Source organism: Triturus cristatus, chromosome 4_1, assembly GCF_964204655.1.
Source record: "Triturus cristatus chromosome 4_1, aTriCri1.1, whole genome shotgun sequence".
In the NCBI taxonomy this organism is placed as follows: Eukaryota; Metazoa; Chordata; class Amphibia; order Caudata; family Salamandridae; genus Triturus; species Triturus cristatus.
The window spans coordinates 317278332-317304478 of NC_140585.1; the positions used below are offsets into that span (position 1 = coordinate 317278332).

General features: G+C 44.3%; 1 protein-coding gene across 10 annotated transcripts in view; it reads right to left on the bottom strand.

Annotated features, from left to right (window-relative positions):
- Positions 1-26147, bottom strand: part of WNK1 (WNK lysine deficient protein kinase 1) — a 1135119-nt gene that overhangs the window by 713305 nt on the left and 395667 nt on the right. The window contains exon 1 of one of the 10 annotated variants that reach the window (XM_085652262.1): positions 16784-16925. The exons of the other annotated variants lie outside the window; for them this stretch is intronic. Within the exon in view, the coding sequence (XP_085508388.1) occupies positions 16784-16873 (90 nt within the window). The 5' untranslated portion in view covers positions 16874-16925. Of the gene's footprint in view, positions 1-16783; positions 16926-26147 lie in introns of those variants that run through there. 10 annotated transcript variants of the gene reach the window in all.

A 26147-nucleotide genomic window follows, 5' to 3' on the forward strand; every position in this document is an offset into this window, starting at 1 on the left:
TTTATCAACCAGTCGTCTAGGTATGGGAAGACATGAATGTGTTGTCTTCGCAGATGTGCTGCCACCACTGCGAGGCACTTGGTGAATACGCGTGGTGCGGTTGTGACTCCGAATGGGAGTACTTTGAATTGGTAGTGTTGGCCGTCCACTACAAATCTGAGGTACTTCCTGTGAACGTTGTGCACTGGGATGTGCTATTTGGAAAAAAGGGGACCCCTACTAGACTTGCTATATGTAGGGAGAAGAGCTATTTAGATAATTATAGCAAGTAAATGTACATAACTAGGTGTATAGTAAAGAACTGACCATAAACTATCGAAAAGTGATACGAAAATGAGAATATTTTCTTACACACAGATATTGATTATGAAAAAATATATTTAATATTGATCATTTCATTTTTTTTAGCTAAATGTGAAATGTCACAATTATATCTACCAATCCACTTACATGGAAGAAATTTTTTTTCGATGCGTTTCGGTATGCTTAGAGACTCTGTAGCGTCAGATAACCAGATACAGTTGCGGTGGTTTGTTTAAAGATAAGAGGATACCTAAAGTAATAACCCCCGAACCTAGGAACAAATAAATGAATGTTTAAGTAGGTAAATGAGAAATATATAAAGACTCAGCCGCCTCTAGACTAAGGTTCAGGAACAGACTAAATGTTAGGCAGACGTACCTTAGAATTGTTTATAAGTCGATATATGGATGGACTCTGTAGCGACAGGTAACCAGATACGATTACGGTAGTTGGTTTAAAGAGAGGAGGATACATCTAATGATAACCCCAAACCTAGAAACAAATTGATGTTTAAGTAAGTAAATGAAAAATATATAAACTCAGCCGCCTCTTGACTAAGGTTTAGAAACAAACTAAATGTTAGGCAGACGTACCTTAGAATTGTTTATGGGCCAATATATGGATAGTACTGATAAGATTCACGGCTCTGTAGCGGTGGCCGGTCAAATGCGGTTCTTTTTATAGGCAAAGAGCAGGATAATGCAAATATTGCCGCCTGAATTCAAAAACATAAAAGCATAATATATATATATATATATATATATATATATATATATATATATATATATATATATATATATATATATATATATATATATATATATATATATATATATATATATATATATATAAGTAAATGGGTATGGGAGTGGGCCGTATCTATTCTGGAGATATAGCTAAATTCTGTATTAAGCAAACGTACCTCAAATAGATTCCGAGTCGATATACGGACAGCGCCGCTCAGTATGAGAGAAAATCTCTACTAGAAGGTGAGCTTATGTAAAAGTCTTTTATAGGCGTCTAAGTTTAAATCACGCGCCAAAACAACAGAGATACCATAGAGTCCGGAGGGGTAGACCGTATCCACTGGACTGGAAACAGAAAACGGACATACGGTGTCACGTAGAGATGGTATAGGCGTTAGTTAGTGAATGAAACAGGAACAGATATATAAGATACGGCCCACAAAAGGATCAAGTGGGATCAAATAGGCACTAGATAGATATAAATATAAAGGTAAGGAGGTATACATATAACCACTGTTGAAGTCTCCAAATATAGATAGACATAATGCTCATACCAGCCACAATCGAAACAGACAAATGTTTTACAAAAAACGGCGCCATATTAACATGGAGCAAAACCTAGCCCAATGTGAGAAGATAGTTCTAATAATGTCGGACCACATGTAACCAAAATAAGCAAATTGCTTACTATCAGGTATCAGTTAGTATTGGTAGCATCTAGAAAGAAAAGGAGAAAGAATAAAAAGAAGAAAAAATGTTTATCAGAGCTTTCAGTAGGAATTCAGAGACCCATTGACTCAAGAAAACCCTAAAGGCGATGTAAACAAACGCCTGCTATAGTAGGAAAGTAAGCCAGCATAGATACAATGACCAAGACGATATCTATAAAGGGCCAGGGCCTATGCTTAGATGATAGCCTGATCCCAGGGTATCTCCAAATTCAGTCCCTTTTTGACTGTGTCAAGATAGAATATCCCAAAAACTTAACGTTTTTTTCTGATTTTTTCCAAGCAAAGTCCTTCTTTATTTATGATTTTTTCCAAGATAAACCAACGAATATTATCCGCATTGTGGTTATTCTCTAGAAAATGCACAACCATAGGACAGGTTATTTTTTTGTTTCTGATTGCAGATCTATGTTCAGTCAGTCTGGTGTTAAGAGATCTGGACGTCTCACCCACATAGCCTTTGTTGCATGGGCATATTAGTAAGTAGATGATGTTTTTAGTTTTACAATTGTACATTCCCTTAACTATGATGTTTCGTTCATTGAAAAGGAGTTCTTTGGATTCAATTGCAAAAGGACACACTATACATGTTATTGACCACAAGAAGCTGCTCCTAGTGTGATGTGACCTTACTACAGTTGTGAGTTAAGTGTGGACATCTCACAAAAAGTGACGGACTGGCCTCACACACCACCTGGTGTCATGCTTCATCATCGGCCAGTCCTCGCCCTCCAAAACCTTCGTTTGATGGAGGGCGGGCATACACCTGGAGACAGGGATGCACTTCTAAACTAAAGAGTGGGGGCCCATGGGGTAGAACGTGAAGTTAAAAATCATTATAGTTACTAAAAAATATTTTTAATGTGATCAGTAACCATATGATGCTAAAAACAAATAGCGGCAGGTGGGGTATTTTAGGTGTCCCCTAGCCGTCTAGTGTTAGGTCGACATGTTTCTGCCTTCTTGGCCCGAGCGGGTCCAGGGCATTCATCAGGACCTAGGTTTACAAGAAGAGGGCTCCGTTCTTACCAACTCGTGGCAAGAGAATACCACTGCGCAGGTGTGGCGAAGGCCACACTCCACTACCTAGATGGCTTCCAACTGTAAAGCCTATAGAAAAAAATCAAAACAAACAAATGTATCTGTATACACAACTGTAGGAGAAAGGTCAAAGGTGAAAACATAAGCATCAAGATAAACGCATGCGTAATTATCTTAAAGTGAGTGACTAATCACGTGACATGTGCCACTCTACGTGAGTACACAAACATGTTTGAGAGTCAAAAGTGCTCTCATGAGGCTTACCCTAGTAAGAAAGACTACTTGCCACATGGGGGGGATAAAGGAGGAGACACTCCTGTTCAGTCTACAGGGAGAGAAGAAGGATATAGTAATAGTCAACAAACTGAAAATGCCCAGAACGTGGACCCTTGCAAAACCTGGAATCAGGATGGAACCACAATCATTCCACAATAAACCCACAAAGGGGTTAAAACAGCGCGAAACCACCATTCATACTCTTACTATCTGAGGCAGGGTGTCCCGTGTTCAGCCTACGGTGTTGCTCCTCGTCCGCCCGAATTTGGGAGTGAGACCGCAAGGCGAGTTTAAATAGCGTGCTTAATGGAAAAATAGGAAACAGCCTGGACACTATACATGTACCACATTTGTAGTTGCCCTGAATAGGTAGCATGTCATCAATACTTCTCTGTATTGGCTGTTTCTTAATGGGCATGCGAGATCTTACAATAAGATCTTTGAGCTTTTTATTTTTTCGGTAGGCAAAAAGAGGTTTTTCCACTGTATCAGCTTTAGTTTTGTTAATGTTGAGCAGATACCAGTTAGAGCAAATGATTTGGCGGATCTGCTCATTTAGTAGTGAATGTCGTGTTACAAATACCAGATTTGCTTCTTTTTTTCGACTATTGTCTTGCAGCAAGTGCTGGCGATCATAAAACCTAGCACGTTTATAGGATTCTCGTATGGTTCTGTGAGGGTAACCTCTATCAAGGAACTTCCTTTTCATTTCAGTTGCTTTTACATCGTAATCCTCAACTTTAGTACAGTTGCGCCTAAGGCGAAGGAACTGGCCAAAGGGGATGCTACTTTTCTGTTTGGTTGGATGAAAGCTTTGGTAATGCAACAAAGTATTGCGAGCAGTGGGTTTTACAAACAAATCTACATATAGCTGGCCATAATCATGCTTAATAAGGATGCACTGGGATGTGGAAATAAGCGTCTTTGAGGTCTAAAGTTGTGAGGAAGTCGTTTTGGGAAATTAGCGGGAGTACCTGCTGAAGTGTCACCATATGAAAATGGTATGAGTGTATGTATTTGTTTAGGGGCCGAAGGTCTAGGATGTGCCGTAGAGTCTCGTCCCTTTTTGGTATGAGAAAATATAGGGAGTAGTCCCCTATATTTTGTTGGTTGGTAGGAACGTATTCTATTGCCTTTTTGTGTAGGAGGGAGATTACCTCCTGCTTGAGTAGCAGTAGATGTTCTGGTGACATTGGGCGTTGTCTGGGTGGAATGTTTGGGGGGGTAGATATTAGTTCGCGGCAGTAGCCTGACCGAATTATTTGTGTTACCCATTTGTCCGAGGTGATGGTAGTCCAGACCGGAAGGAAATGTTGGAGTCTGCCCCCAACCGGAGTGGGATGGTCTGGGGGAAGCGGAGGGAAGTCATTGGGTAGGCGCGGGGGCAGAGCGGGAGGTGTTTGTTTTGCCTCTGCCTTTGTTATTGTTGCCCCTGTAGCCGCCCCTTTGGTAACCCCTTGTGAAGGTGGACGGAGTAGGGGATTTGTATGAAGTGGAAGCGGTGTCTGAGGAGTAGCCTCTGGATGTGCTCCGAAAGGAAGGGCGGCGAAAGGAGCTTCTGGGAGGGTGAGATTGTAAGGCTCCCATGGATTTTGCCGTGTTGGTGTCCTTTTTCATTTTCTCTAGGGCGTCATCCACCTTTGGGCCAAACAAATGTTCCTGGTCAAAGGGATGGTTGAGGATGGAGGCTTGTACCTCCGGTTTAAAACCTGATATCCTTAGCCAGGCATGGCGACAGAGGAGGACACTAGTATTGATGGCCCTAGAGGCTGTGTCTGCTGCATCTAAGGCACAACGTATGGAGGTGTTAGTAATTGTTTTGCCCTCCTGAATTTGCTCATTGGCCCTAGCTTTATATTTATCAGGGATATGGTGCATTATGGCTTCTAACTCGTCATAATGGGCCCTGTCATACCTCGCTAGTAGTGCTGCGCATTGGCGATACGCCATATATTGGCCGCTTGAGATGCAGTACGCTTGCTTGATGCGTCCAAGAGTTTAGACTCTTTGTCCGGTGGTGGTGCATCACCTGACGCCTGGGAGTTGGCCCTTTTCCGTGCTGTGGATACTACCAGGGAATCTAGTGGCGCCAGCCCTCTGATGTAGGAGGGATCTGTTGGGGCGGCTTTATACTTTTTTTCAATGTGCGGATTAATGGCCCTGGCTCTAACTGGGTCCTTAAAGATCTCCGGCGCATGTTTTATAACACCTTTTAGCATAGGCAATATGGAGGTGGTCCTATGTGTGGTGTCAAATGTATCTAGAAGGAAATCCTCCTCCACTGGGTCGGTATGTAAATCTACCCCGTGGTAGTGTGCCGCCCTTTGCAGTAAATGGTTAAACCCCCAAGGAGTCTTCTGGGGGAGAAGGTTTGGAAGGGTAAAGATCGTCTTGTGGGACGTTAGGGATATCAGGGACATTATAATCGTCCCATGGGTCTGGGGATCCTGTGGGAGTGGGGTCCTCTGTAAGTAGATCTTGGGGCACATCCCCTATGTCAACGTATGGATGCCCCTGATCATCATCATCTGGGGATGGGGTCGGGGAATGATGAGGTGCGGGTGGAGGAGGGGAAGGTGGAGGAGGTGGTTGAGGTGGGGAAGGTATTCTGAAAGGGGAGGTAGCAGAGTCCTTCCTTTTTGGAGGTGGAGGCGGAGCAGGTTTCTCTAACTGTCTCTTTTTGATAGAGAGCATCAAATGTCCAGTTTTGGGATCCTTAGTTAATGTTTTTTGTAAGGGATCCGGTGTGAATAGTTCTGGAGAGGTTGGTTGGTCCGTCGGCACCGAAGGCGTCGGGGCCGTTGGTTTTTTAGGTTTGTCGCTGCTGGTTCGTTGTTAGGAACCATGCTTGGAAAGCTCCGATTGATTAGTAGGCGCCGAGATGGATTTCGACTTCGAAGTGTCGGTGCCGATGGCCTTGTGGGCTTTTGTCGGTACCGAAGATGGGGTCGGTGCCGAGGAGCTGGGTCTCGACCCAGAGTGTTTCGGTGTGGGGCTCGGTGTCGAGATGGAGGTCGGTATCTTTTTCGGTGCTGAAGAGTGTTTATCGGCTCCGATGGTGGGCTAGCTCGAGCCAGAGCCGCCTGAAGGCTTAATTCGCTTCTTTACTGGTCCCGAAGGTGCGGTGTGGGAAGCAGTGTCTTTGGTCTTGCTTAGGCCCTAGGGCGAAGGCGTGACCAAAGCCTTTTTCGGTGCCGGTGAGGGAGTGGGGGAGGGGTAGAGTAGTACTCACGACCCTCTGTGCCGGAGTGATGTCCTCCACATCTGAATCGTCGGCTTCGGAGGCGCTGACGAGTCCCTCATCGGTGTGTTGTTCTGAAGCGTCAACATCTTCCCCGAAGATGTCGTCCGGGATCGCCGAAGAGTGTGCCATGGTTCTTCTGGCTCTTCGGTCCCGAATCGTTTTCTTGGACCGGAAGGATTTGCTCGAGCCTCGTGTTCAGGGGAGAGGCAGAGGTTACACACCTCGTGGAGATCGGTGTGGGGGAATTTGGACCCACATCGAGGGCACTTTTTAAATGGAGTCCTTTCCATTAGCCAGGACCGGAGCTTGGGCAGGCCCAAAGGCCGCCGTCGACTGGAACCGAAGGTCTTGCCGATGAGGCGCGTCGAGTGGGGAGATCGCGAACGAAACAATACCACGAATTGGGGTGAGGATTGTGCGTCCATCGTCAAACTGGAAGCTGTTCGGAACCGGAGCGCAAAGATTACATCCGAGCCCGATGGCGGAAAAAAACAATCTGAGGATGGAGCCGAAGCCCATGCGCAATACGATCCAAGGGAGGAGTCACTGACCTCGTGACTTCCAAAGACTTTCCAAGAGGAAAAACAAACTGCAAACATCCGGGCCCAACACCAGATGGCGATCTATGCACAAGTGTGTAATCTGCAGCTCATATGGCTCGAATATATATATATATATATATATCAATTTAAAACTGAAAACGTAAAACTACAAATAACTTAAAGGAAAGAAAAGCAGGCCTGCGTAAACAATTTACAGCTGACTCTCCCCACTTGCTCTTCACCCATGAGGACCATGGCTTCTCTCCTATCAGTTCACCCTCCCCTTCACGTTTATTCTACTACTCATTCCCCCACTATCATTACATCACTCCCCCTTTCTTCTCATCTCATCATTTCCCACTCAACAGGGCGTACCTGCATTTATTACCTTCCTTCCATCCAGGCCCGGCTCCAGGAATTTTTGCTTGGGTGGGCCAAGGGGGCATTTGGGTGGGCCACTACCGGCCCAATCTGTCTCTTCAGGAGGTAGTCTACAAGCTATAGATTACATCATATCTACTTGCAAACAGTCACTATGATACAAGGATTGCTTGTGTGTGTATACAGAGCATGTGGAGAGTTATACATTGGCGCCCCACCACTGACCTCTTTCTCTGTAGATACCTTCACTACCACCCTCCAGCAGTGCCCCTCATCTCTCCGTATCTCCCACCCTGCCCCCATGACCACCTCCTCGGATTCCCTCACTACCACCCTCCACCAGTGCACCTCATCTCTCTGTATCCCCCACCCTCCCCCCATGACCTCCTCCTCGGATTTCCTGATTGCCATGCTCCACCAGTGTGCCTCATCGCTCCATAGCCTCTCCCCCGATTAACCTCCTCCTCAGACTCCCTCACTACCACCCTCCAACAGTGCACTTCATCTTTCCGTAGCCCACCTATGACCTCCTCCTTGGATTCCCTCATTGCCACCCTCCACCAGCGCCCCTCATCACTCCATAGCCTCTCCCCCCTATTGTCCCCCTCCTCAGATTCCCTCATTGCCACCCTCCAACAGGTTCCTTCATCTCTCTGTAGCCCTCCCCAATGAGCTCCTTCTCAGATTCCCACACTGCCACCCTCCACCAGTGCCCCTTACCTCTCCATAGCCTTTCCCCGTATCACTTCCTCCTCAGACTCCCTCAATCCACCCTCCAACAGTGCACTTCATCTTTCCGTAGCCCTCTATGACCTCCTCCTTGGATTCCCTCACTGCCATCCTCCAACAGTGTTCTTCATCTCTCTGTAGCCCCTCTCTCATATTCGAATTAATTTGTTGTATAGCGCTACTCATAGTGTAGGGTGTCACAGTACTTACATCATGCACACATTATGCAGAGACAATGAATCCTACAACTATGTAAATCAGCCTATGGGGAATGTCACATAAGCCAATGAGAATTACAAGGTGTAGGAATCACATGTCATCCATACTGGTGGGCAGTATGTTTTAAGAGGGTGTGGTCTGGAGACGCACAAACGCAGGATTTAAAGCACACCTCAGTGGTTACTGGGTTGGCTTTACTGATTAAAATGTATATCTGACAAAACAAACTCTTTATAGCAACATTAGAGTAATGAAAGACTGGGAAAATTCTAACTATATTGCAACACAAAAAAAATATGTTATAATTATACCACTCAGGTTTGTATGCAGCTCTTTGATGTCAGTTCATAGGTCAGTGTCCTATTTTAGGATTGTAACTTCTGTACTGCAAGTAACCCACTGAGCTATCCACATAAAATACAGTTTATCTGCATTTAAAAATTACGAACATACAAAATATTGCTCTCCTGCAGGATCATTAATCGCCAGAGTTATCTGGACATTTTAGTAGTTGTGTCTTGCATCAGTCATGATAACGATACAATTATATAAATTAAATATACATGGCATACACGAAGTATGTGTCTTGCTGGGCCCTCACAGATTGTTTAAACATTAACTAATATACACACATCCTCGAAGCATAAACTAAGTATGCATCTACCTGGGCCTGTGCAGATTTAAAAAAACTGAATAGCCACACGGAATACACGAAGTATGTGTCTTGCTGGGTCCTCACAGATTAAAACATTAACTAATATACACACATCCTCAAAGCATAAACGAAGTATGTATCTACCTAGGCCTGTGCAAATTAAAAAAAAACAGAATAGCCACAGCTACATTCAAACTCTGTCACAGCCGGAACTGATAAACAGCTGAAGGGGTCTGGAAAGGTGAATCAGGATCAACAAACTCCTTTTCTCCAGCTCTGAAAATAAGGATATATCCACGCTGCAGGACGGTACGCACAGATTACAGGTACCAAAGAGGATTTCTCCTATTCCATGTCCCTGTACCTGCACCAGTGGGCGGGACACAACCCACCTTTCTAAAAGGAGATGCGTGATTGGGGGTGCCTGTGAGAAAGAGCCCAGGCCCAATCACGCAGCTAGTAGAAAAATAGCGTTCAGAGGAACATTTTAAATTGCAGTGGCCATTTTCTGTTGGCCTTCCTGACGTCACTGCGAGGGCCACGGTTCATGTTTGGGTGGGCCAGGCTCATGTTTGGGTGGGCCTGGCCCATCCGGCCCACCAGCTAGAACCGGGCCTGCTTCAATCCTTTTGTAGAGCGCTCTGATATCCTTCCGGATCTTGTACGCGCTATGTAAAACTTTATAAATAAGCACCTGGATACAGAGGTGGCCACCCAGTCTGTCCACTGAAAATGAGGGGCAATGAAGCGCATTTCACTGTTTCAAACGAGTGACTGACCTAAATCACAGGAGGTTTTGGTCAGGCTATGGTGGTGTTTAGCACTCTCTTTCCGGAGACGTAACACAACTTCTCTAGAATAAACCCTGCTTAATGCTCAAGCATCACCAGCTGTTTCACGCACTTCGAACGAGAGCTTCGTGGCCGTATTCACTTGCTCCATCCTCGTCCCGTTTTTAGGTCTCGCCTGCGAACGCAGCGCGGTGCGCTGCTTTCGGCGAGATCTATTGTTGCTGACTTGCCTCGGAAGGGGGACAGGAGATGTGCACGCGCAGGCTTTTGGCGGATTTGAGTTGGTGTACGCGCCTACAGCCACGCGGCGTGCACATCTCCTGTCCCTCTTCCCTCGCAAGCCAGCATTTAGTTTCACTTTCTACATATGGAGAATCCCACTCACCCGGTCTGCGGGGGGAATCCTTCTGAATGGCGGCTTCCCGGAGCACTCCAGCTCCACTACTGCCAGCACGACGCGGGGCTCTCTCCTTATGCATGGGAGCCCCGCACTGCTATCTGCCGCTCTTCACCCGGGCCCCCTCCTGGGACCCGGGACTTCAGCTCCCACACCGGCTGCACGCGAAAGTAACAGGTACTGCGCATGCGCAGGCAGCCCTCGCCTCCCAGGTCTCCTCCCCAGCCCGGAGCTGCTTTCTGTTTTGCTTGTTTTTTTTGGCAGTGAAGAGGCCCCGGCGACTGCCACGTTTTATCTGTTTACGCACGCAAGGGCGAAAGTTAAAGGGAAGGATAGGAAGTGCTTTTTTGCAGGCTCCGGCCAAGCTCGCGCCAGCGACAGGACCCGTGCAACAGGTGATCTCTCCGCGCTCGAGGGTGGCAGTGCAACGCGCGTCTTGTGGTGTTTGTTAATACAAATAAGCTGCTGAGCCGAACTGTAATGAAGCAGATGTCAATGGGATTCGCGCAATTATGTGTTGTGTGTAGCGCTGTATGGAAGCCGTTTTAAATGCTATTCCGAAAAAATCTAGCACTGTACGGCTGCCAGCCACTCAGCCAGGTATATGTGCAGATCGCCAGCGGGAAGCTGGCCTGGCGTGGACGGGAACTAGGAGAGATAGCCGGAGAGGCGTTTGGCTGTGAGAAGGAGGGGAGAACTGGGGTAGAATCGGGTGTCTCAGCCACGCGTCTGACCGTGCCCCATCCCCGGACTTTTTCACAGGGCAGTCACCCATGTGCCGTGCCCACAGGCGAAGGGGCCCGCCGTATTTTTAAATGTAATATTTTGGAGCTCTGCTCGTGGGGTAAATAGGCTTTACGTAAAATGTTTAAGGTCCATCAAGTTCGTTTTTTCCCCTCCTTGTCTGAGAAGTGGGTGAGTGTCTGTGGCGCAAAGCGCACAGTGTTCCCACTTTCTCCAGTATGCTTAGGTAACCGCTGCATGCTTTTTATCACAGCTGCGCGCATGGTGTCAGTGGCTTGCAGTGAGTTTTCAAATAACTCACGTTTTCAGGATGCGGGTTCTTCTTGATCTTTGTCTTATTCCATGCATCCTGACTGCCAGACTCCCCAAAATATGGCATGGCTGTTGCAAATAACGCGTTTTACATTTAGCAACTCAACTTTGTTACAGGATCTGTCAAACTTCAACGGGCGAGTTTGCACATTATTGTCTCTGGGGGCTTATTTACAATTGAGAGTCAACTCCTAATGGTCGCGAATGGCCTCGTATCTCAGTTAAATACCTCAATTCGAATCTGCCCTAACTCTTGAGAGGTTAATTTTGGCACTGTCAATACTTTCAAGGCAGAAACCATGCACTTTGGCAGCTCAGACGACTACTGAAAAATACAAAGCGGTTGTCTAAAGGAGCGGGGATTGAAGGAGTTAAAACTAATATCTGGGTAACCCCCAGGAGGAGGCTGGGTCGGGGAATCAGCGTCAAAGGAAGGCATCCAGCTGGGGCTTAGTGATGATGAAGACTTTAAAAAAACATTTTTTTTTTTTTTTTTGTGTTGGGAGGTATTCTGTTCATCCTACAATGAAGGCACACATAGGTGCTCGATACAGTTAGTTTAGTTACGGAGAGGTCAGGTGTGCCCGGTTATAGATCGGACTGAGGGGAAGACTGGTGAATTGTCCTCTCACCCTTCATTGACTCGTTTGCTGCCAGCTGTATCCAGTGAACGAATGCACAGGAGCTTCATCTTGTATGCTGGGGCTCTGCATTTATAGCGGCACCCCAATCTGCCTGGGAAAGGGTTTTTTGAAAGTGAAAGATGGTTATGAGAATGGAAGACTCTCTTACATAATTCGGTCACTTGATGGTCTCGAGCAAATTTGATACACCCACTCTGTTCCTCTTTTCTAACATTCTACGCCTTACCTTTCAAAAAGCATTTGCTGCATTATTTTGTTGTTTGCTTGCTTGGGTCCTGTCTCGGTGACTACAAGGATGAGTTCTGATTCACATATGGAAATACACGAGGGAATGACCCCATACCTCGTAAACACACGAGCAATGGACACTAGAAAATTGTATTTAAAATAAATTACGAATGGGAATGTTTGCTACCCTGCACCACAGAGGTATTTAAAAACACATTGCTCAATGACAAACATTTTTGTCTCTGTTGAATGTATGGAGCTCTGTTCAGTTTGTAAAGTTTTTCTGACCCGTGCTTCACGTCGCCAGAATCCTATATTTGCATAATAGTACAAATTACTGATGATCGGAAATTTGAAAAGCTTGTTTACTGTGGTGTTCGGTGCTGACTTCTTGTCTACTGCATGCAAATAAATCCAGCTAATAATCCAGTAATTTACTTGACACTTCTATTTCCTGTTAAATAGATAGGCTGTTTCTAGATTGATGATATGAAGTTACAAGCCCAGCTGGCACACTGTTTCCAGTTTCCTGTCTCAGATTTCTTTATCAGTACCTCTAGTTGGTAAGGTTTGGAGGTCTGACTGATCTATCACTATCTGAGTTTGATCCCTTTTGGCTCTACAGCACATTGCTCATTGGCTTAGCTTACAAATTGAATATGTTCTACTCCTTCCCTGCCAGTATAGAACCCAAGCTAATGGCTGTGCACAGTGACTGACCCATCTATGTGCCATATCCCAGTAGCATCCTGTGGGACATATTAGCTTCACAAAAACTTTAACTGATCGCAAAAGACACTGAGCCTTGCAGTTTCTCTCAGAGTATGAAAGCATGGGCATGCACTGGCCATACACTTACCAGGAGGAATCGGATACTACCTGTACTTGCTGTTTGTTTTTTACAGAGTGGGAGGTTAGAAGAAACCGAGGCCTCTGTACATAGAATTATCTGTTTACCAAACATCAGAGAACGCACTGTACCACGCCGTGCTGTAGCACACAGCAGGAGAGGTCTTACCAGCCCATGTTTTGGCAAAATTTACAGTCCTCATAAAATCTTTAGTCTGTCATTCAAAGGCACCAAAAAAGTACAACATACATTAATAAGCATTTGCAATGCAATAGGTCTCGCATTTACGAAGTTTAAGCTACTGACATTGTAAATGACAATGCCTTTTATTTATGTTTTGAAAACCAAAACATAAATAAAAGGCGTTGCCATTTACAGTGCCAATAGCTCAAACTTGCGTAAATGCGAGACCTATTGCATTGCAAATGCTTGTTTGTATAGAGTTGGCCATAATGATGAAACAGAATATACACCACTTCTGTACAACAATTGAAAACACTATTTTTCTGCAGAATTATATAGCGGGAACTCGAGCCGAAGGTATTGGAGATTTACAGGAGCACCATTACGTTACGCATGGACACGTTCATTTTTGTGTAAGGCACTTTGGTGGGGTAGCACCGATAAACAGCCACGGTTGCTCCCAAACATATACGGTTTAGTTTGCCTGGTGACATTACATGGCAAGCATGTTTAAGTGCATTATGGGTACATTTTTTGGGGAAAGCTCTTTGTGACTCGTGTCGAAAAGGTTACGGATGCTTAATGTATTAATTTATAGGGACATTTTAATTTGAGAATGGATACTTTTCTCTTTTCTAGGGCACTAAAGTAAAAACTAAAAAGGCATTCGTTTGTAGTAAATGTCCTACAGACTAAGCCACTTAGTGTGTAATTAAAATGGGCTCACTGGTACTAGTAAGGGCTAGCTTGCAAAGAACTAGGGCTATTTTACAGAAATTATATTGCAACATACTCTTGATATGTCATGATCTGTGAACCGAATTAAACTAAAATTCAGCTGACCATATCTCCCTTTGAAATAATAACTACACAACCATAAATATCAGAGGCGCTCACTGATTTACTCAAAGTTGGACTGTATAAATCCCTCATTGACTCCATCAGTCCCTGAATAACTCTGATAGCCATTCACTACTAAGACTAACTTGGGGACTCAAACTGTCTGAGACAAATTGTTAACAAGCCGACTCACTTCATAAGTGTAGCAATGACTACCACACTCACTTATTAATGCCTTTCTTAGACTAACTAACTTACAGGTCTGTTCACTGAAAGAGTCCCTCACACACCTACTGACTGACAAGGCTGACTTATATACACTCACAGTTACTCCTTGGATCACTCACTCAAAAGACTGAGTGTGTGTACGTGTGTGTGTACGTGTGTGTGTGTGTGTGTACGTGTGTGTGTGTGTACGTGTGTGTGTGTACATGTGTGTGTGTGTGTACGTGTGTGTGTGTGTGTGTGTGTGTGTACGTGTGTGTACGTGTGTGTGTGTACGTGTGTGTGTGTACGTGTGTGTGTACGTGTGTGTGTACGTGTGTACGTGTGTGTGTGTACGTGTGTGTGTACGTGTGTGTGTACGTACACGTGTGTGTACACGTGTGTGTACATACACGTGTGTGTACACGTGTGTGTGTGTACACGTGTGTGTACACGTGTGTGTGTGTGTGTGTGTTAGCTGGATTACCAAGTCTGCTAACAGTGACTGAGGTAGTGACTTAGTTGTCATTGAGTGGCAGTCAGTCTCTGACTGAATGAGTCAGTCAATGTAAATGAGAATCTGTTGAGCCAGTGTAGATAGGAGTGTTGGCAATCAGTGAGGAGTGAAAGCTTGCCTGGGTGAGTCAGGGACAGTGAGTGCCTCGAAATTATGTAGCAGCCAGTGACCATCAGCGAGTGAGTCTCTCAGGGAAAGAATGCCGGCTCATTTGGTGAGTGAAAGTGACAATGAGTGAGAGCCTGAGTGAGACTTTCAAAAGTATACTGTTCAATGAATGCAGATATTCATATCAAATGATCGGGCCTATTACTGAAGAGAGTGTGCATCTACAGGGATAGCTACATTAGATGATGTCACTGAATGTGTTTTAAATATTGCTGCACATGGGCAGGAGTGACAGCTCTATGAAGGAAGCAACAAAAAAATTATTTCTCTTCTTACCCCTCCCATAAAGTAACATGAAAAGAAAAAGAAAACCACAAAAAAATATGCTTAATCATGTTGAAAGATATATTGAGAGATGCAAGGCAAATAATCAGAGAAGCTAAAGCGCAAATGCTTCACAACTCAAATATAGTGCATGCTTATTTTTAGGAGGAGGAAGTGAACTTAAATGACATTAGAACCTATATGAATAAAATAGATTATTGTACAGTCTAATCTTCATTTGCCAGTCACACCACGATTCCATTACTATGGGATGTTAAAAGTAGACATTCTACGGCATCAGTATTTTCCATACTCTTTAAAGGCCCAAAGCACTTTCATGGGTGGTCGAGTTACATTATTTATGTAGCACTAACTCTAGAAAGTTCATCAAGCACTCCGTTTTGCATCGATTTCCCACGTGCCTGTTGAAAAGGTGTCAATGGATTAGCCAAAGTGGGACATGTTGATGAGATGAGTGAATGTATGATTTTTTTTTTTCTCACACTGTGGCAATCGAAGAGTGAACGTTTGACAAAAGAGGTTTATTCCCAATTCTTAATTGTAAAAATTGATAAGTAGTAAATAACTGCGTGCGACACTCCAGTGATGGGTCCAACATTGATGTAAAGCTGAAACACCCTAAAATATTTCATTGAGCGAGTATAGGTGTTTGCCAGTAATTCTACCCAATTTCTCTGTGATGCGACTGAATTAAACACTAGAATTTCTTATAAAATGGTCATGCGAAGGACATAATTGCCAAAGTGAATTTTAACCATTAGACATTAAACGGTAAAATCAATTAAACGGGGATTCGAATTTTTTAAGTCAACAATAACAGTGCTTCTTTTGCCACATTCACCTGCCAGCGCTGGAAAATTGTCCATCAGTAAAACATCTTGCTTGGTGTCGTTTTTAAAATGTAAGAAAGGAAAGAAAATAGATTACTAAACCGTGTTGATTAGGATTCTGTGGGAGGACAAGAAAATATAGTTATTTCTGTAGCCCTCCAAAATTTCTTCAAATTTGGAAGGGAAGACCCCTGACTAACAGGTGTCAAACAGAAGGCGGCATTCTATAAGTGCAGAAAGGCTAAAAGTTGCAATCTGAATAATGAACATTTACCAACAGGAGATAGGTGCTGAGGGATTTTTTGTTTAGCTAGATCATCAAAATTGAGAAAGAATTTGCCTAGAAAACATTGAAATGCAAATAGACCTTTCACCACTTGTTTACTATTTGCGGGAAAAGCGCTATACCAGGGTGAGAGAAGAGCACTAGAACACAGCTAAACAATTGGTAGAGGTGACCCCAAAGCAGAAAACTGAGGTACCAGTACGAAGAAATAGGAGCTAAAACACTGTGCAAGATTGAAGCGCACCTTTAGCTCAGTTTTACAGGGTCTAGTAAAAAGAACCAAAAGGACTTGACATGTTCAAGTTTTGGAGACCTGGACTTTCAGTCTCGGCAGGGCAGAATTTTTTTAAAAAATGTTAAGTTGTGAAAAGCAAGCATAAGCATGGCAAGTACCAAATGTGCTACATGAACAATAACTAAGTAAAAACCACCACGACTGTCTAGGATCTGCGCCGGTCTTGTTTGTATTAACACTGAGTGATAGGACTCGTGTTACTCGAATGCCAGAGTTGGATTATATTACTCTGTGTTTCCGAAGAAGCTGGCCGAGGTTCAACCAAGTCACCATTTTACATTAGAATAACCTGCTATCAAAAATTCGGACTTAAAACACCCAACAGTCTCTGTGATAACTACTCACCTCCTTGGCACAGTCCTTGTGAGAGCAGCAGCAGCAATGAGAGTTCACAATTACAAACACGGGGCACACATCTTTCCTGCTATAATCCATTTGAGCAAAGGCCAGAAGTAGGAAGGAAATGAGAAATTAATCCAACGAGAGTACTCGGACTAGAAGTGCCCAAGATCAGAGTGTGCTAGCCGACAGCAGGGCACAGATAAATGCTCACATCAAAGTGAGACAGGAGCATAGTTTCAGATTTGCACACGATTTATGCCGGGACCTGAAAGAGGTCCGAAGAGCTTGGATTGCGTTCAGTCTCTGTCAAAGCTATATTAAATTTGAAAGGCAACTCTTCTGAGCCCCTCCTACTCTCTTTTCCACCACTAGGAGGATTATGTGCAACCCGGCCACAAGCCACCATGCAGCCACTGTCCCACCCACCGTCTGCACGAAGGCTCGGACCAAATGTAAACAGAGCAAAGATTATCACACCCTGCAACCCGCAAGTGGCCAGTCATATACTAAAATGTATGGAAACTGATACTATGATATTATGAGCAAGCAAGGACAGGCGAGCATCCAGACACAGCTCTTGGAGACGACAGATGAAGCGCGTATGAAGCGCTGCAGGAAACTCGAGTTATTAGCAGTATTATCTGGGCTGGGATACACCCCGTAACAACTGTTAGTTTAGAATGGCCACTTCATTTGCGGGTCATATTAAAACGACTGCTTTTTCGACCTATTAAACTTAACTTTTAATTTAAACATACCTATAAAGGTAACACTATGCCACAGTTGTACGATTATTTAAGTGAACATCCATTAACGGGGAAATTCATGACAGTTTCCAAGGGGCAAAATACTAAAACATGGACAAAGCAAGCTCTTGATATCGAAAGGCTTTTCATTCCAACAAGGTCGATACATTGCTCTAGGTTGATAATTTAGCAAACACCGAAGCAATCGCTGTCAATTGCGATCCAAAAATAAGACGGCTTTGAAAGGAACATTTTTCGGCGCAATCAAAATTTTAATTGGGCATTAAAATCATTTGTAAAACAACAAAGATTCATGGACATGTGGTGTGCGGTTCAGACGTTGGAAAGCTTCATTGCGGGACTCATTTCAGCACCGAGTGAAAAAGGCAGGTGTTCATTTAAATCCGACCGATCTCATTCACCGGGGCAAGGTGAAAGCAAAGCCGATGGAAACATTGACAGAAATGCCTTACTCGGACCTGCTTGCGCACGTGGTTACTGGCACAGACTCAAACAAAACCCTGGGGATACAGATAATGCCTTCTTCGCCACCTAAGACCCAGTTTTTTTTTTAGCACAAACACTCAAGTCACAAAGTGCATGTTGCACACCATAGTGTTAGAGAATCACACACGGGGGGGGGGGGTGGAAGGTTAGCAGCTGCACTATTAGGGGAACTTGTATGGCGAATGCCTACATGGGAGGAATTTTACCTTAGTTAGCTATTCGAATCATTTTCCACTGTAGACAGAACGTACAGGCCCCGTGGTCCAAGGCTAATGAATTCAGCAACAAAGTCACATTACACGAATAAAAGGGCCATAAAAATATCCATTATTTCCCAAGAGGTTGTTACAGTGGCGGTCAGAACTGGTTTGCTACCGGTACAGACCATTCCCTTCCAAGAATTTAAACTGCCTCTGGGATTTTAATGAAACAAAAAAAAAAAACACACTACTGGTCTCTGCGCTTCGCCACAATCCTGTCTGAGTTAATGCAGCGCCAATCGACACCATAAGCAACGTGAAAGACACCACAACGGACAGACTTAAGGCAGGGTTGGCCCATCAGATGTCCTAACTTCGTGTGGCCTATTCCAGGCGCAGCTTAGAGCTTGATATACAAAAGTATTTTGCGGTCAGAAAAACTGTGATTCGTAATTTCTTTATAGACATGTTGAAACAAAACGTTTATATGTTGTTAATGTGAACATAGGAACAAATCGATAACTGCTTTCATTCGCAAGTTATTTTGAGATGCAACTGCTTGTATCAGTCGCATCTCAAAATGGGCAGGTCATAAAATTCTGTACAGTTTGTGACCTATTCAATGACACATCAGGTCGGTCCTTAGTGAGATATGAGGGGCGTGAGTCTGATTCCCTGTCCAACACCATGGCGTGGAGATGGCGGAGACTTTCAGATGGCAAAGGGTGTTAAAGAACGATATTCAGACAAGTAAACACGATTTTCAAAACCGTTTAAACTATTGAAGAATTGAGGAGCCTGTGTCTTGTATAAGGGCACGAGAAAAGCAGCCACAGATGCCATGGAGACGGTGACCTGCATGCTCCATTCCCAACGAGACCGCTCAGGTGACTGGTGCTTCGTGGTTGGGGCGTGTGTGCATATTCAACGCTGTTTGCATTTTATGCTAGCTGTTTGATATAGTATAGAAAATAACTAAGAAGCAGTGGTAGGTGAATATCCAACCTGAGGTGCTGAACACAGCACGGTAGTTTATGTATGTAGTCTCGCTAACCCCAGCTCCCAAACGTCACAAGGAGATGAGGAGGTGAGAGATACCAACAGGTTATAGGGGCCTTTTTTTAAATTTGGGGTTTGGGCGTAGAGTATGTGGTCAATTAACATGCTACCTATACCACCACTCCACTCTCCCACAGTACAAGCAATGGCAATACCAAAAGATCTGGCTGATAACTGAAGGTGCCTCTTCAGTCACTGATTAGTTCAGACACCCGATCAGCCATCATACATGCACTATACCACTTATATTTGTACTCATATTTGCCATATTTTCATTCATCCATCCATCCAGAGACTCATCCCTGCATTCACCCACTTATTCATCCTCAATAAACATACAAAGAAACACAGCAAGGATATGCATGATAAATTAAAAAGAATACAAGTAAAGTGAGATGCCCGAAAGTAGTGTTTGTGTAGCTGCAGGCCACTTTAAAAAGCGTCAAAGGAAATAAATCAAAGGGTTCCTATAAAATGGAAAACAACGGAAAACGAAGTGACTGGCCCACCACCCAAGGAACTGGAGAACCCGCCTTCAGGAGAATGCGCATGTGATGAGGCAAATTGCCACTGCTCACAGGACAATAGCCAGGCACACGCGAGTTAACCACTGCAGAACATGAATGGCATTTGAACATAGTGAAGAGGACTGACCCAAAGGCTCTCTTGTGTCTGTATATGGATAGTAGGGTTTATTTATGTATGTATTTATTTCACAGTCCTGGCAAACAACTGGCTTATCATACCCAGATAAGACCTCCTGTATTCCAATTAAGCTTTCCCACAATGGTATAGACAAAGTTATAAATATATTTTTTTAAATAACAGTTTGCAAAGCACTATTTAACCTACCCTAAAGCCCTGTACCAAAGATTCTCAAAGAACAAATCTTCTACCAGGTTATTATATTAATATTACCCCGACGACTGTGCTGAGGGCACAACTGCAAACACCAAGACCTAGATCAGCTGTCATTTTCAGGCTGGGGTGCTGGTGTAGCAATGGACAGCCTCTTAAACGCCTGTACCCCGATATCATGTGGTTAGATGTAGGTCCTCATGATCAATGATGCAGGCCTCTGATCGATATCCTGCTCTTGCAGATACACCGCCTTGGGGAAAAGGGGCCTGCCAGACAGCTACACGGAGGACGTTTCCACATCAGGAACGCAAACTGGTGTGATGATGACCGAGGACTGGACCAGCACTTGGATGGAGATCGTTAGTGCTGGTGTAACTGGTGTCAATAATTCTCCGCAGAGGAATACAAAAAACGTGATGGATGGAATGTGTGAATTCATCTCAGTTACAGGTAATTAATTATTCTGGTCGCATCCCATTCCAACTTTGTTTGTCCACCACACTGCCTCAGATTTGACCCAGGCATATGCAAATCAGTCTTGGGCCACATCCAATAAGAATGGTCATGCCTGAACTGCATCTGGCTGGATTGCTAAGAGCCCCACTGCTCCATCAGGAACCATGGTTTCTAAGTTCTTCTCTTTGAGGAAGTGGAAGCACAAGGGGATTGGCATGGTTAAACACTTTTGGTGCAATGTGACGCTGGTGTTGAGTTCGTTCAAACAGGATTGGGTCAGTATAATTTATATTAGTTTTAGACTGGGGCAGTACTGCCATGGGACCAGTGCTTCAATCACTCTTGTGCATCAGGGTGTACTCTGGGAATGTTCAAACACTTGAGGAAGTCTGCCTCTTGTGCTGCTTTCTACACAGAGACTGGTATCCATAGTGCTGATCTCTTTCATAACAGCAACCCAGCCAGTGGAGGTGTCTGGCTCAACTGCAGAGAAGAAGTGGGTCTAATTCCAGGCAGGAGCTGGCCCTTACTCCTTGTGCAAGTCTCAGCATTCAGATCAGTGGCAATAGACTATGGTGCAGACCAGTGGCCAGGGAAGGACTTGGTTTTAAAGTCTTGGCCCAAGCCTGGGGCATATCACAACCCAGGCTATTCCCTCCTTTCCCTAGAGAAGAAGGCCACCAAAAAGAAGGCACCCTATAAGAACAAATCTGATCTCCCAGTCTGCAGCACTATGATAAGGATGAGACAATGACTTCACCCTTTGGTGAGGTAGTGGCTTGGCGCATCTCCTTTCCTACGATGAGCTGGGCTTTGCTCAAAGGTGCAATGGAAGCTACAGGTTAGGGAAGGTAGATCCTGAGGGACCCTATGTCCTGGGTGCCACATGTCCTTTACCTGGACGGGGACAAAGGAGTCAGGCTGCAAAAAGTAGCCCTGTACCCCAGGGTAGGTGGTCTTATGGCCTGTGACCATGGAAAGGGTCTATGAAGGTAGCCTGCACCTGCAATTAAATGGTTTGGGGGTATGGGGTGTTGTCCAACGAGCTCAGTGTCTGGGGGGCACGAGACTAACCCCTCCTCCTGCTGAAGAAATTCAATGTTTCTCACGATCGGACCACCCTTACTCTCTATGCATGTCTGGAAGGACCCGATAACGATTGTGCAGGCATGCACCAGATCATTTTCAGAGGCACCGGATGCACAAGTTAAGTTGGTCAGCGGCTACTAACAGGCAACAAAAATATGTGCATGCGTTATAGTCGGAACTTCCAAGCAAGAACTACCCATCACCCTCACCTCCTGCTACCTCTACCCGCAACTGAAACCTCAAGTCACTCACCCCTCACTTTACCTCTACCCACCCCTGAAACTTCAAGCCACCTGCACCTCGCCTTATCTCTACCCGCCCCTGCAAGCGGACGCAGTGCTGTGCAACTTGGCTAAAACAAACTGAGTAAGATAATCGCTGTCTCACAGGTGAGACCTATTGGCTTTGCCAATGCTTGCTAGAATTGCAGCACTCGTTGCAATTCAGTGCTCAAGGGCTGTATATTCATGATAAGCAACTTAAAAATGCAGACACATGGGCAACCCAAAATGGGAGTTCAGGCAGGGCACCAGTGTTCCGTCTATTTAAGTTCCCCATTTGTCAATGGCTCACAGCCTCCCCCATTGCACATGCAAATGTATTTCACACATGAACACGAATATGAATGGTTTTATATTCCCAGTTTGCAAAAAGTACGGCAATGCCCTCAAACATTTCCCTAAAAATCGAGGACTGGAGTTTGAATGGTAAATCATTCTCTTACCGAATATTTGTGAGTATTTCTTTGCCTCCCTTCGAGAAGCATATAAACACGGGCACCTAGGAGAGGCATAGACAGGCAGGGAAGCATACATAGTGTGGGCACCGGTATTTACGAGCTCCACGTTGTCACACCGGTTCATTGTGTCTCGAGGGACATAAGTGGCATCACCCTGAACAGTGAGAGCATGTAAAAACATGCTACCGGGGTCCCAGTCTGTGCCTGGATTATTTTAAATACCAGGAATCTGGAGAAGAGAACTATATAGCCTTAGAAATGCGCGCTGAATAAGTAACTCTAGAAAGTAAAGCAGCACTGCAAGCTGCCAACTGGCATAAAAGCTTTTGTGTTTGGTGAATGTTATCTGAAAGGATCCCATGGCAGGGAGATACACAAGTAGCGAAGACCGCAGACCAATGGAGAGAAGGAACAGTGTCCTACGCGTCATCCTCCCGCACACAATTCCGGAGCATAATCTCCTCAGGACACCGCGGAGCATTGCATCCTGCGCACGCAGCATAAAAATATTGCTTTCTTCTATCGAAACTTGTATCAACTTGTCAATGCTAGATCATGTTAGAACAGTGCCACTAGTATACCAAGACAAACGGACCCTCAGAATAGGCCATTGTGTGCATCTAAATCATTAACATTACTTGTAGACTCAAAGGGCATCTTGCATTTCTGATGAATCTGGATCGGTGACAGAAACCTACAATTATCTGCAAAAGCAGGCTCTTTTATCAAAATATTTCACTTTTTAACTAGCCCGCACAATAAATTAGCATGCTTATTTAATAAATACTTATTGAAGAAAATATTCATACGGAAGCAGTCGTTACACAGAGTCAGACACCAACAATCTAGATAGAATGAGTATGCTTAGTATTATGGGGATACCAATAAACTTAGACACTGCATTATCCGTTCTGAAATTGGCAGCATTTTATCAGTCTTTCTTTCACCAGGTCATTGCTACTACACATTTTAGCTGACTTTCTAATAAGTGCTGTTATTGAGTTAACATCTGAAAATATGTACGCCTATATGTATGCATGTAATCCTTTTCGCTTTTGCCCAAAGAGCGGATGCCATGCAACAAGAGTTTTCGATTTAAGACCAGCGTTGACAAAGTCAATAGGCTTCAGCTCTAAGAGGCCAACCTATTACTAGCTGAAACAATTTTCTTTTAAATGTATGCTGCATGCAAATACATGCATCATGACACAAAAATACACCCGCCTGGCAATTTTGCACTAGATTTTCTAATTTAAAAAAGCATACAAGAAGCTTGGCAGCACTTTGCAGCTGCCACATCTTTGTAAAAAATTAATGCATACATAAATAAATATAAAAAAGTTAAAGCAGTACAGTAAGAGAAGCGAAAACAGAGCACGGGTACAAAAAAAAGGAAATAAATTAAAGTGCACACAAGTGTAAATTAAAGAAGCGAGCGACCCGGCAGCCCTTTGCAGCTGCCAAGTTCTCATTAAAGAAAATAAAAGTTAATACCCAGAAAATGTGGCTCAGGGAAGAATGTAAAAATAGAACATGCAACGGGCAAACAAGCAGGGAAAATATTTGGATCCAACTCATTCAATCTGAACACAGAGTCCAAAATGCTCCTGAGCACAACAAACCCAAGAAAAGGGAGGAATTTAATTAAATCAAAATCAGACCCCCAAGATGGACAACAAAGCCATGCAATCATGAGCAAGGGCTAGCCCAATACCCACCCTGAGTATCTGTTATGTATTGGAAACATTAGGTCTTGCCAACAGACCGGCATAGCCGGCAGTAGCAGAGACCTCAAAAAACAACAAAAAAAATCACAATTTTCAGTGGTCATCTAGCAAGTTATTGTCCTTGGACAACTAGCATCACCTGCACTGGCATACCCTGTTCTAAATGAGGTCTTTTACGGGAGATGTTTCAGACAGATTGACCCCTTCTACATGACATGTACGTTTCCTAATCCCAAAAATACTATGGAAAGGCGAACATTTGGCCAACCATCATTCATTTACAAAAATATCTTTGGGGACCATTTTGCAAAGGCTGGACATGCCCCAATCATTAGGTTTCCCTAAAGAATGAGACTTATGCCACTGTGTGACTGAACAAAACAGATACCCTACAAGGTTTTCTTTGATATTCAATGAGTCCATGAACCCTTTCTCCCAACTTGATGAACTGCTTCCCAAAGTGTGCAGCTCTTGTTCTATTGGGGATTTTAGAGATAGTAGGGTAGTTCTGCAATGGTTTACCTCCGCCTGGCAATGAAGGACTGTCTATACACACAGTTACCTGCTACTGTATGTCACCAAAACGTTTTCAGGAATTGGAAATCAGGCACATATAGCTCAGAGGATCACCAGATCCTTTCACAAGGTGCATGTTATTCAAAAGCACCTCGAACAAGAGGTGCTGTAAACAGGAAAAATGTGTCTAATGCTACTTACAATAGTCTCTCTCTCTGTATTCAAAACTGCTTGTTAACTGTCTGCAACCAAATAGATCTATGGAGATGATTCTCCAAAAGAAAGCGGGATGCTTTAAAAAATGGATTACTACGCAAGGCAAGAGGAGAATTGGAGGCAGTCCTGGTTAAGGAATGATGCACATAAACCACTTGACACAAAGCAATTAAATTACAAGAGGGGAGCTAAAGCAGACCGGCTCTTTGCCCACAAAATACCAGCCTACAGGCAGTGGAATCACATACAGATGGTGTTGGATCCTCACGGCTAACCTTTAGTAAGTGATTAAGGAATCTTGGAGACCTTTACACAATACTAGGCTACACTGTATGGATGGGAATGTCTCTCCTCAGAGGCCAAGGAACATTACCTTGCGTCAATCACCCTACCTGACCAGGACTCGGAGACTAGGGAGGGATTGGGGCAGGAGATAACTGAAGAGGAAATACTGCTAGGTATAAAATCCCTCGAAAATAATTAGGCCCCCAGCTGGCCGGGTTTCCAAACTCCTTCTATAAGGCATTTGCCTACTTACTAACACCATACCTCAAAAAGGTTTTCTTCAATGCCCTCCTGGACACTAGGGAGGGCTCGCCCTCAATGATTGAATCGTTCCTAACCTTGCCCCCTCTCGCCCTTGATATTTTACCTCACAATGTAGCTGCAATACCAGAGGATCATGGCTAACTCGTGGGTCATGGGCACTGCAACTAACCAGAGACAGAAAAAGCTGGCGCTTATTGCAGACTACATCCTATGCTTTCTGACAAACCCAGTGGGATCTATACTTGCAGTCCTGGAAGAGTTGGAGCACTTTTGTCTCGTAGGAGGTTTTCAAGTGAATTGCCAAAAATCAAAGGCGATGGGGGTGGGGAGAGTGGATCACACCCTTGAAGAGGTCGTACAGGCAGGGGCCTGCGGTGGTCTCCAATAGGGATTAGATACCTGGGAGTCATAATTCCAACCACCATAAGTGAGTTATTTCCCAGCAATGTTACGCTGCTCTTAAACGCCCTGTTTAAGAACATATATAGATGGGACAGGCTTGAGACTTTGTGGGCAGTCAGGATCAACTACATGAAAATAAACCTACTACCCAGATTATTTTACCTTTTTGCTCCCTTCTGATGGTTTGTGAGGAAATCCTAAAACAGGTAATTCAGATGATATGGGTTTTGATCTGGGGTGGGAAGCAGACCCAGGTGGTGCAATCCTTGTTGATGGGGGGGGGGGGCCCCCGAGGAGTTC